The sequence below is a fragment of the Oncorhynchus nerka genome, unplaced genomic scaffold (genome assembly GCF_034236695.1).
Source record: "Oncorhynchus nerka isolate Pitt River unplaced genomic scaffold, Oner_Uvic_2.0 unplaced_scaffold_1235, whole genome shotgun sequence".
In the NCBI taxonomy this organism is placed as follows: Eukaryota; Metazoa; Chordata; class Actinopteri; order Salmoniformes; family Salmonidae; genus Oncorhynchus; species Oncorhynchus nerka.
This window is the reverse complement of record NW_027040098.1, coordinates 32,501-44,379: the sequence shown is the minus strand read 5'-3', so window position 1 is coordinate 44,379 and position 11,879 is coordinate 32,501. Positions and strand designations below refer to the sequence as shown.

Sequence of the window (11,879 nt, the reverse complement as noted above, 5' to 3'; positions counted from 1 at the left end):
CCCTCCCCAAAGAACAGACCTCCCCCCCACAGAACAGACCTCCCCTCCCCCACAGAACAGACCTCCTCCCCACAGAACAGACCTCCCCCCACAGAACAGACCTCCCCCTCCCCACAGAACAGACCTCCCCCCCACAGAACAGACCCTCCCCCTCCCCAGAACAGACCTCCCCCCAAAGAACAGACCTCCTCCCCACAGAACAGACCTCCTCCCCAAAGAACAGACCTCCCTCCCCACAGAACAGACCTCCCTCCCCACAGAACAGACCTCCCCCCAAAGAACAGACCTCCCCCTCCCCAGAACAGAACAGACCTCCCCTCCCCAAAGAACAGACCTCCCCTCCCCACAGAACAGACCTCCCCTCCCCAAAGAACAGACCTCCCCTCCCCACAGAACAGACCTCCCCCCCACAGAACAGACCTCCCCTCCCCAAAGAACAGACCTCCCCTCCCCACAGAACCCCACAGAACAGACCTCCCCTCCCCACAGAACAGACCTCCCCTCCCCACAGAACAGACCTCCCTCCCCAAAGAACAGACCCCCCCCACAGAACAGACCTCCCCTCCCACAGAACAGACCTCCCCCTCCCCAAGAACAGACCTCCCCCTCCCCACAGAACAGACCTCCCCCTCCCCACAGAACAGACCTCCCCCCCACAGAACAGACCTCCCCCTCCCCACAGAACAGACCTCCCCCCTCCCCACAGAACAGACCTCCCCTCCCCCACAGAACAGACCTCCCCCCCACAGAACAGACCTCCTCCCCACAGAACAGACCTCCCCTCCCCACAGAACAGACCTCCCCCCCCAGAACAGACCTCCTCCCCACAGAACAGACCTCCCCACAGAACAGACCCCTCCCCACAGAACAGACCTCCCGCCCCCACAGAACAGACCTCCCCCTCCCCACAGAACAGACCTCCTCCCCACAGAACAGACCTCCCCTCCCCAAAGAACAGACCTCCCCCCAAAGAACAGACCTCCCTCCCCACAGAACAGACCTCCCCCTCCCCACAGAACAGACCTCCCCTCCCCAAAGAACAGACCTCCCTCCCCACAGAACAGACCTCCTCCCAAGAACAGACTCCCCCACAGAACAGACCTCCCCTCCCCACAGAACAGACCTCCCAGACCTCCCCCCCACAGAACAGACCTCCCCTCCCACAGAACAGACCTCCCCTCCCCACAGAACAGACCTCCCCTCCCCACAGAACAGACCTCCCCTCCCAACAGAACAGACCTCCCCTCCCCACAGAACAGACCCCCCTCCCCACAGAACAGACCTCCCTCCCCAAAGAACAGACCTCCCCTCCCCACAGAACAGACCTCCACCTCCCAACAGAACAGACCTCCCCTCCCCACAGAACAGACCCCCTCCCACAGAACAGACCTCCCCTCCCCAACAGAACAGACCTCCCCTCCCCAGAACAGACCCCCAGAACAGACCCCCCTCAGAAACAGAACAGACCCCCCCACAGAACAGACCTCCCCTCCCAACAGAACAGACCTCCCCTCCCCACAGAACAGACCTCCCAACCAGACCCACCTCCCCACAGAACAGACCCCCTCCCCTCCCCACAGAACAGACCTCCCCTCCCCACAGAACAGACCTCCCCTCCCCACAGAACAGACCTCCCCCCCAAGAACAGACCATCCTCCCCAGAACAGACCTCCCTCCCCAAAGAACAGACCCCCCCTCCCCACAGAACAGACCCCCCAACAGAACAGACCCCCCACAGAACAGACCCCACCTCCCAACAGAACAGACCTCCCCTCCCCACAGAACAGACCCCCTCCCAACAGAACAGACCCCCTCCCCACAGAACAGACCCCCTCCCACAGAACAGACAAAAATACATGTTAAAATTGGTTTTACATTTTTTTAAATTTCACACAGGGGTGAGGAGTCACCCAGGCCAGCAATCTGAGCCCAACATTGTTTCATATCTATATTGATGAATTTGAAAAACAGTCTACAGCTTCAGTTGGAGCCATCTACGGCTCCTGTTGGGGCCACCTACGGCTCCTGTTGGGGCCATCTACGGCTCCTGTTGGGGCCATCTACGCCCTGATGGGGCCATCTACGGCTCCTGTTGGGGCCACCTACGGGGGCCATCTACGGCTGATGGGGCCATCTACGGCTCCTGTTGGGGCCATCTACGGCTCCTGATGGGGCCATCTACGGCTCCTGTTGGGGCCATCTACGGCTCCTATCTACGGCTCCTGTTGGGGCCACCTACGGCTCCTGTTGGGGCCATCTACGGCTCCTGATGGGGCCATCTACGGCTCCTGTTGGGGCCATCTACGGCTCCTGTTGGGGCCATCTACGGCTCCTGATGGGGCCATCTACGGCTCCTGTTGGGGCCATCTACGGCTCCTGTTGGGGCCATCTACGGCTCCTGTTGGGGCCATCTACGGCTCCTGGGCTCTTCCAAGACAACAATGAAATTGGGGCCATCTCCTCCTGTATGGGGACCATCTAGCTGTCCATCAACAGAACAGGGGGCCATCACGGCAGGGGTCACAACAGGGGGCCATCAACGGCTCCTGTTGGGGCCATCACACGGCCCTGTTGGGGCCATCACAACCTGAGGGGTCTACAACAGGGGGCCATCTACCCCTGGGCTGACAACAATGAAATTAAGCTGGGGTCACAACAGAACAGGGGTTACAACAGGGGTCACAACAGGGGTCACAACAGGGGTCACAACAGGGGTTACAACAGGGGTCTCAACAGGGGTCTCAACAGGGGTTACAACAGGGGTCACAACAGGGGTTACAACAGGGGTCTCAACAGGGGTCACAACAGGGGTCACAACAGGGGTTACAACAGGGGTCTCAACAGGGGTCACAACAGTCTAGGGGTCACAACAGGGGTCTCAACAGGGGTCTCAACAGGGGTCACAACAGGGGTCACAACAGGGGTTTCAACAGGGGTCTCAACAGGGGTCTACAACAGGGGTTACAACAGGGGTCACAACAGGGGTCTCAACAGGGGTTAACAGGGGTCAAACAGGGGTCACAACAGGGGTTACAACAGGGGTCACAACAGGGGTCACAACAGGGGTCACAAAAGGGGTTACAACAGGGGTCTCAACAGGGGTTACAACAGGGGTTGCAGGGGTTTCAACAGGGGTCACAACAGGGGTTACAACAGGGGTTTCAACAGGGGTCTCAACAGGGGTTACAACAGGGGTCACAACAGGGGTCTACAACAGGGGTTTCAACAGGGGTCATGTTCACAACAGGGGTTACAACAGGGGTTACAACAGGGGTCACAACAGGGTCACAACAGGGTCAACAAAAGGGGTTACAACAGGGGTCTCAACAGGGTTACAACAGGGGTTGCAGGGGTCACAACAGGGGTTACAACAGGGGTCACAACAGGGGTCTCAACAGGGGTCACAACAGGGGTCACAACAGGGGTCACAACAGGGGTCACAACAGGGGTCTCAACAGGGGTCACAACAGGGGGGGTCACAACAGGGGTCTCAACAGGGGTTCAACAGGGGTCACAACAGGGGTTACAAAAAGGGGTTACAACAGGGGTCACAACAGGGGTCACAACAGGGGTCACAAAAGGGGTTCACAACAGGGGTCTCAACAGGGGTTACAACAGGGGTTAGGGGTCAACAGGGGTTTCAACAGGGGTCACAACAGGGTCACAACAGGGGTTACAACAGGGGTTAGGGGTCAACAGGGGTCACAACAGGGGTCTCAAGCAGGGGTCAACAGGGGTCACAACAGGGGTCACAACAGAGGTTACAACAGGGGTTACAACAGGGGTCTCAACAGGGGTTACAACAGGGGTTACAACAGGGGTCACAACAGGGGTTTCAACAGGGGTCTCAACAGGGGTCTCAACAGGGGTTTCACAACAGGGGTCACAACAGGGGTTACAACAGGGGTTTCAACAGGGGTCACAACAGGGTCACAACAGAAACAGGGGTTACAACAGGGTTGCACAACAGGGGTTACAACAGGGGTTACAACAGGGGTCACAACAGGGGTTACAACAGGGTCACAACAGGGGTCTCAACAGGGGTTACAACAGGGTCACAACAGGGGTCACAACAGGGGTCTCAACAGGGGTCTCAACAGGGGTCTCAACAGGGGTCACAACAGGGGTTACAACAGGGGTTTCAACAGGGGTCACAACAGGGGTTACAACAGGGGTTACAACAGGGTCACAACAGGGGTTACAACAGGGTCACAACAGGGTTACAACAGGGGTTTCAACAGTGGTCTACAACAGGTCCAACAGGGGTCACAACAGGGGTTACAACAGGGGTCTCAACAGGGGTCACAACAGGGGTCACAACAGGGGTTACAACAGGGGTCACAACAGGGGGAGTCTCAACAGGGGTCAACAACAGGGGTCTAAGGGTTACAACATAGGTAGCTGTACAGGGGTTACATCCTAAACCTGGGGTTACAACAGGGGTTACAACAGGGTTACAACCTTAAACCTGGGTACAACAGACCAACAGCTGTACTCAGGGAACTTAACATCCTAAACAGGGGTACCAACATAGACCACAAGCTGTACAACAGGAACTTACATCCTAAACCTGAATCACAACATAGACCAATAGGGGTTACAAAACCTGAATACAGGGCAGCTGTACACCTAAACCTGAACAGGGGGAACGTCAAACAACAGACCCTGTCTCAAACAGGGGTTACAACCTGAATACCAAGATAGACCACATAGCTGTACTCAGGGAACTTACATCCTAAACCTGAATACCAAGATAGACCACATAGCTGTACTCAGGGAACTTACATCCTAAACCTGAATACCAAGATAGACCACATAGCTGTACTCAGGGAACTTACATCCTAAACCTGAATACCAACATAGACCACATAGCTGTACTCAGGGAACTTACATCCTAAACCTGAATACCAACATAGACCACATAGCTGTACTCAGGGAACTTACATCCTAAACCTGAATACCAAGATAGACCCTGCAGCTGTACTCAGGGAACTTACATCCTAAACCTGAATACCAAGATAGACCACATAGCTGTACTCAGGGAACTGACATCCTAAACCTGAATACCAAGATAGACCACGTAGCTGCACTCAGGGAACTTACATTATGGTGTTTCTGCACTGTTAAAGCACTTTGTGACATAAGTCCTAAATTAATACATCAAATGATGGTTCCTCTACCTGAAAGGTGAGTTTTGGGGTTTAGACTTCCTAGTTATGCTTCCTCTACCTGAAAGGTGGGTTTTGGGGTTTAGACTTCCTAGTTATGCTTCCTAGTTTGGGGTTTAGACTTCCTCTACCTGAAAGGTGGTTTGGGTTTAGACTTCCTAGTTATGCTTCCTCTACCCGAAAGGTGTGTTTGGGGTTTAGACTTCCTATTTATGCTTCCTCTACCTGAAAGGTGGTTTTGGGGTTTAGACTTCCTAGTTATGCTTCCTCTACCTGAAAGGTGTGTTTTGGGTTTTTACTTCCTAGTTATGCTTCCTCTACCCGAAAGGTGTGTTTGGGGTTTAGACTTCCTAGTTATGCTTCCTCTAGACCCTAGAAAAAGGTGTGTTTGGGGTTTAGACTTCCTAGTTATGCTTCCTCTACCCGAAAGGTGTGTTTGGGGTTTAGACTTCCTAGTTATGCTTCCTCTACCTGAAAGGTGGGTTTTCTCTCAGTGAAGTATGTTTTCTGGCAACCTCCCAAAGCTCCTACTATCATGGAGGTGTTGTTGTCCTGTGTGGGTCTGGTCTGAACCTGGTCTGCAGGGGCTAATGAGGGGTGAAACAGGCTTGTCCTGTGTGGGTCTGGTCTGGAACCTGGTCTGCCTGTAGGGGGGCTAATGAGGGGTGAAACAGGCTTGTCCTGTGTGGGTCTGGTCTGAACCTGGTCTGCCTGTAGGGGCTAATGAGGGTGAAACAGGGGGCTAATGAGGGAGGTGAAACAGGCTTGTCCTGTGTGGGCCTGGTCTGGAACCTGGTCTGCCTGTAGCTCGGGGCTAATGAGGGGTGAAACAGGCTTGTCCTGTGTGGGTCTGGTCTGGAACCTGGTCTGCCTGTAGGGGCTAATGAGGGGTGAAACAGGCTTGTCCTGTGTGGGTCTGGTCTGGAACCTGGTCTGCCTGTAGGGGCTAATGAGGGGTGAAACAGGCTTGTCCTGTGTGGTCTGGTCTGGAACCTGGTCTGCCTGTAGGGGCTAATGAGGGGTGAAACAGGCTTGTCCTGTGTGGGTCTGGTCTGGAACCTGGTCTGCCTGTAGGGGCTAATGAGGGGTGAAACAGGCTTGTCCTGTGTGGGTCTGGTCTGGAACCTGGTCTGCCTGTAGGGGCTAATGAGGGGTGAAACAGGCTTGTCCTGTGTGGGCCTGGTCTGGAACCTGGTCTGCCTGTAGGGGCTAATGAGGGGTGAAACAGGCTTGTCCTGTGGGGTCTGGTCTGGAACCTGGTCTGCCTGTAGGGGCTAATGAGGGGTGAAACAGGCTTGTCCTGTGTGGGTCTGGTCTGGAACCTGGTCTGCCTGTAGGGGCTAATGAGGGGTGAAACAGGCTTGTCCTGTGTGGGTCTGGTCTGGAACCTGGTCTGCCTGTAGGGGCTAATGAGGGTGAAACAGGCTTGTCCTGTCTGGTCTGAACCTGGTCTGTAGGTCTGGAACCTGGTCTGCCTGTAGGGGCTAATGAGGGGTGAAACAGGCTTGTCCTGTGTGGGTCTGGTCTGGAACCTGGTCTGCCTGTAGCTCGGGGGCTAATGAGGGGTGAAACAGGCTTGTCCTGTGTGGGTCTGGTCTGGAACCTGGTCTGCCTGTAGCTCGGGGGCTAATGAGGGGTGAAACAGGCTTGTCCTGCTATTCTCTTTTCTTTAGGCTTCATCGTTTCTCTGAGCCAATCACCTTTGACCTCGTTGGTTTATATTGAACCTGAATTTGTAAACATTCGGAAACAGGCTCCTGGGCTCTGGTCTGACAACAAAGATGGAGAGGAGAGGGTGAGGAGAGGCTTGTCCTGAGGAGAGGGGTGAAAGTCCTGCTGTCTTCTTTCTTCAGGAGAGGAGAGGAGAGGTAGAGGAGGGAGAGGAAAGAGAGGGAGAGGGGAAGGAGGGAGAGAGAGGGAGAGGAGGAGAGGAGGAGAGGAGAGGAGAGGAGAGGAGAGGGAGGAGAGGAAGGAGAGGGAAGGAGGGAGAGGAGAGGAGAGGAGAGGAGAGGGAAGGAGGAGAGGAGAGGAGAGGAGGAGAGGAGAGGAGAGGAGAGGAGAGAGAAGGAGGAGAGGAGAGGAGAGGAGAGGAGAGGAGAGGAGAGGAGAGGAGAAGGAGGAGAGGAGAGGAGAGGAGAGAGGAGAGGAGAGGAGAGGAGGGGAGGAGAGGAGAGGAGAGGAGAGGAGAGGAGAGGAGAGGAGAGGGAGAGGGGAAGGAGAGGAGAGGAGGGGAGAGGAGAGGAGGGGAGGAGAGGAGAGGAGAGGAGAGGGGAAGGAGGAGAGGGGAAGGAGGAGAGGAGAGGAGAGGGGAGAGGAGAGGAGAGGAGAGGAGAAGGAGGAGAGGAGAGGAGAGGAGAGGAGAGGGGAAGGAGGAGAGGAGAGGAGAGGAGAGGGGAAGGAGGAGAGGAGAGGAAGGAGGAGAGGAGAAGGAGGAGAGGAGAGGAGAGGAGAGGAGAGGAGAGGGAGAGGAGAGGAGAGGGGGGAAGGAGGAGAGGGAGAGGAGAGGAGAGAGAGGAGAGGAGAGGAGAGGAGAAAATCACAGAGGGAATCCCCTCTTGTCTTTGAGACACACACACACACACACACACACACACACACACACACACACACACACACACACACTGGCTGTGAGGAATTTGTATGGTTGTCAGAGTTTGTGAGGGTGGACAACCACACCAGTTCACCATTAAGAAAGACATGTTCTTCCCCTTCTCCCTCTCTCTCCTCCTCCCCTTATCCCCTCCCCCTTCTCCTCTCCCTCTCCTCCTCCCTCTCCTCCTCCCCTTCTCCCTCTCTCTCCCCAAGGTTCCTAATGTCATTTTTCCCATGCTCCAATCCCCCCGTTAAACACAAAACGGCCCACTCACATCTCCTCCTCCTCCACACAACACAGAGGTGGTCTGCTAGTCTGAAACCATGGATCAGAAACATACAGCATATCCCCTACCTTCCATTCAACACTCTCCTCTCCTCTCCTCCTCCCCTTCTCCTCTCCTCCTTCCCCTCTCCTTCTCCTCCTCTCCTCTCTTCTCCTCTCTTCTCCTCTCATCTCATCCCACCTCCTCTCCTCTCCTCCTCCCCTTCTCCTCTCCTCCTTCCCCTCTCCCCTCCTCTCCTCCCTCTCCCTCCCTCCCTCCCTCTCCTCCTCTTCCCCTCCCCTTCCACCTCCCTCTCCTCCTCCTCCTTCCCTCTCCTCCCACCTCCTCTCCACCTCCCCTCCTCTCCTCCTTCCCTCCTCCCCCTCCCCTCCTTCCTCCTCCCTCTCCTCTCCCTCCCCCTTCCCTCCTCTCCTCTCCCTCCTTCTCCCTCCCCCTCCTCCCTCTCCTCTCCTCTCCTCCCTCCCTCTCCTCTCCTCTCCTCTCCTCTCCTCTCTGGCAGATGTGGTCTCATTCTAATAATTCTCTCCTGTGTTTATGAAGAACAGTATTCATAACTCCCTGATTGTCCTCTGGAGATAATGTCTCTCACTTCACATTGTAATAATATACTACTTTATTGTTCAGATGACCTCCTCCTTTTGTCCACTGCTGACCTGAGCTGTGTGCGTGTGTGTGTGTGTGTTTGTCCACTGCTGTGTGTGTATGTGTGTGTGTGTGTGTGTGTGTGTGTGTTTGTCCACTGCTGTGTGTGTGTGTGTGTGTGTGTGTGTGCCTGTTTGTCTATTTCTGTGTGTGTGTGTTTGTCCACTGCTGTGTGTGTGTGTGTGTGTGTGTGTGTGTGTGTGTGTGTGTGTGTGTGTGTGTGTGTGTGTGTGTGTGTGTGTGTGTGTGTGTGTGTGTGTGTGTGTGTGTGTGTGTGTGTGTGTGTCCACTCCTGACCTGGGTGGGCCGGTCTTTCCCCTCCAGGAGCTGAACAGAAATCTTACAGATGGGAAGCATCACAATACACAACCTAGAGGAGCTTCCATTGTCTCCATTATCTGGAAGGTTCTGGTCCTTATCACAATACACAACCTAGAGGAGCTTCCATTTCCAAACGAGACCTCTGGTCACCAGTGGAAAACTGGAACTTATTATGTTAAACCCCAGTGAGGAATCATTCCAGGACATGGTCATTGTTGCGACAGAGAGAAGGATACCGTCTATCAGAACACCTTCTAGATCATTCCAGCAGACCTGAACATCTCCTCTCCTCTCCTCTCCTCTCCTCTCCTCTCCTCTCTCTCCTCTTCTCTCCTCTCCTCTCCTCTCCTCTCCTCTCCTCTCCTCCTCCTCTCCTCTCCTCTCCTCTCCTCTCAGTACATAGTCATTGTTATGACAGGGAGAAGGATACTGTCTATTTGAACACCTTCTGGATCATTCCAGCAGACCTGAACACAATGACCTCATCACTGAGAACTCTGTCTGTCTCTAGTTAAACACCTGACTGGAAACTGCTGTCTCTAGTTAAACACCTGACTGGAAAACTGCTGTCTCTATGATCTAGTTAAACACCTGACTGGAAACTGCTGTCTCTAATTAAACACCTGACTGGAAAACTGCTGTCTCTATGATCTAGTTAAACACCTGACTGGGAAACTGCTGTCTCTAATTAAACACCTGACTGGAAAACTACTGTCTCTAGTTAAACACCTGACTGGGAAACTGCTGTCTCTAATTAAACACCTGACTGGGAAACTGCTGTCTCTAGTTAAACACCTGACTGGAAAACTACTGTCTCTATGATCTAGTTAAACACCTGACTGGAAACTACTGTCTCTAGTTAAACACCTGACTGGAAAACTACTGTCTCTAGTTAAACACCTGACTGGAAAACTGCTGTCTCTAGTTAAACACCTGACTGGAAAACTGCTGTCTCTAGTTAAACACCTGACTGGAAAACTGCTGTCTCTAGTTAAACACCTGACTGGAAAACTACTGTCTCTAATTAAACACCTGACTGGAAACTGCTGTCTCTAGTTAAACACCTGACTGGAAAACTACTGTCTCTAGTTAAACACCTGACTGGAGTTAAACACCTGACTGGAAACTATGTCTCTAGTTAAACACCTGACTGGAAACTGCTGTCTCTATGATCTAAACACCTGACTGGAAACTGCTGTCTCTAAAACACCTGACTGGAAAACTACTGTCTCTAGTTAAACACCTGACTGGAAAACTACTGTCTCTAATTAAACACCTGACTGGAAACTGCTGTCTCTAGTTAAACACCTGACTGGCTGTCTCTAAAACCTGACTGTCTGTCTAGTTAAACACCTGACTGGAAACTGCTGTCTCTAGTTAAACACCTGACTGGAAACTGCTGTCTCTAGTTAAACACCTGACTGGAAACTGCTGTCTCTAGTTAAACACCTGACTGGAAACTGCTGTCTCTAGTTAAACACCTGACTGGAAAACTACTGTCTCTAGTTAAACACCTGACTGGAAACTGCTGTCTCTAGTTAAACACCTGACTGGAAACTGCTGTCTCTATGATCTAGTTAAACACCTGACTGGAAACTGCTGTCTCTAGTTAAACACCTGACTGGGAAACTGCTGTCTCTAGTTAAACACCTGACTGGAAACTGCTGTCTCTATGATCTAGTTAAACACCTGACTGGTCTCTAGTTAAACACCTGACTGGAAACTGCTGTCTCTATGATCTAGTTAAACACCTGACTGGAAACTGCTGTCTCTAGTTAAACACCTGACTGGAAAACTACTGTCTCTAGTTAAACACCTGACTGGAAACTGCTGTATCTAGTTAAACACCTGACTGGAAACTGCTGTCTCTAATTAAACACCTGACTGGAAACTGCTGTCTCTAGTTAAACACCTGACTGGAAAACTACTGTCTCTAGTTAAACACCTGACTGGGAAACTGCTGTCTCTAGTTAAACACCTGACTGGGAAACTGCTGTCTCTATGATCTAGTTAAACACCTGACTGGAAACTGCTGTCTCTAGTTAAACACCTGACTGGAAACTGCTGTCTCTATGATCTAGTTAAACACCTGACTGGAAACTGCTGTCTCTAGTTAAACACCTGACTGGAAACTGCTGTATGATCTAGTTAAACACCTGACTGGGAAACTGCTGTCTCTATGATCTAGTTAAACACCTGACTGGGAAACTACTGTCTCTAGTTAAACACCTGACTGGAAAACTGCTGTCTCTAGTTAAACACCTGACTGGAACCGAGGATTCCTTTACACCTTTCTGTGAGAGGGAGAGAGAGGGGGGGAGGGAGTGAGAGAGAGAGAAGGAGAGAGTTTGAGAGATCGGACGGGGAAGAGAGGGAGAGGGAGGGACAGGGAGAAGGAGAGAGTTTGAGATCGGACGGGAAGAGGGGAGAGGGAGGGACAGGGAGAAGGAGAGAGTTTGAGAGATCGGACGGGGAAGAGAGGGAGAGGGAGGGACAGGGAGAAGGAGAGAGTTTGAGAGATCGGACGGGGAAGAGAGGGAGAGGGAGGGACAGGGAGAAGGAGAGAGTTTGAGAGATCGGACGGGGAAGAGAGGAGAGGAGGGACAGGGAGAAGGAGAGTTTTGAGAGATCGGACGGGGAAGAGAGGGAGAGGGAGGGACAGGGAGAAGGAGAGAGTTTGAGAGATCGGACGGGGAAGAGAGGGAGAGGGAGGGACAGGGAGAAGGAGAGAGTTTGAGAGATCGGACGGGGAAGAGAGGGAGAGGGAGGGACAGGGAGAAGGAGAGAGTTTGAGAGATCGGACGGGGAAGAGAAGTATCCCACTTTACAGAATTATTGCTACCATTGTGGTCATTGTTAGTTCTGCTCT

The 11,879-nt window shown here is 53.0% G+C and overlaps 1 protein-coding gene across 1 annotated transcript in view; it reads right to left on the bottom strand.

The window, feature by feature from the left end:
* Window positions 1-2,520: 2,520 nt before the first annotated feature.
* LOC135569045 (Krueppel-like factor 12) overlaps window positions 2,521-11,879 on the bottom strand; it is a 38,292-nt gene continuing 28,933 nt past the window's right edge. Inside the window, exons 5-6 of the mRNA XM_065015871.1 lie at window positions 2,869-2,949; window positions 2,521-2,568 (exon numbers count right to left, since the gene is read on the bottom strand). Of these exons, the coding sequence (XP_064871943.1) occupies window positions 2,521-2,568; window positions 2,869-2,949 (129 nt within the window). The remainder of the gene's footprint in view (window positions 2,569-2,868; window positions 2,950-11,879) is intronic.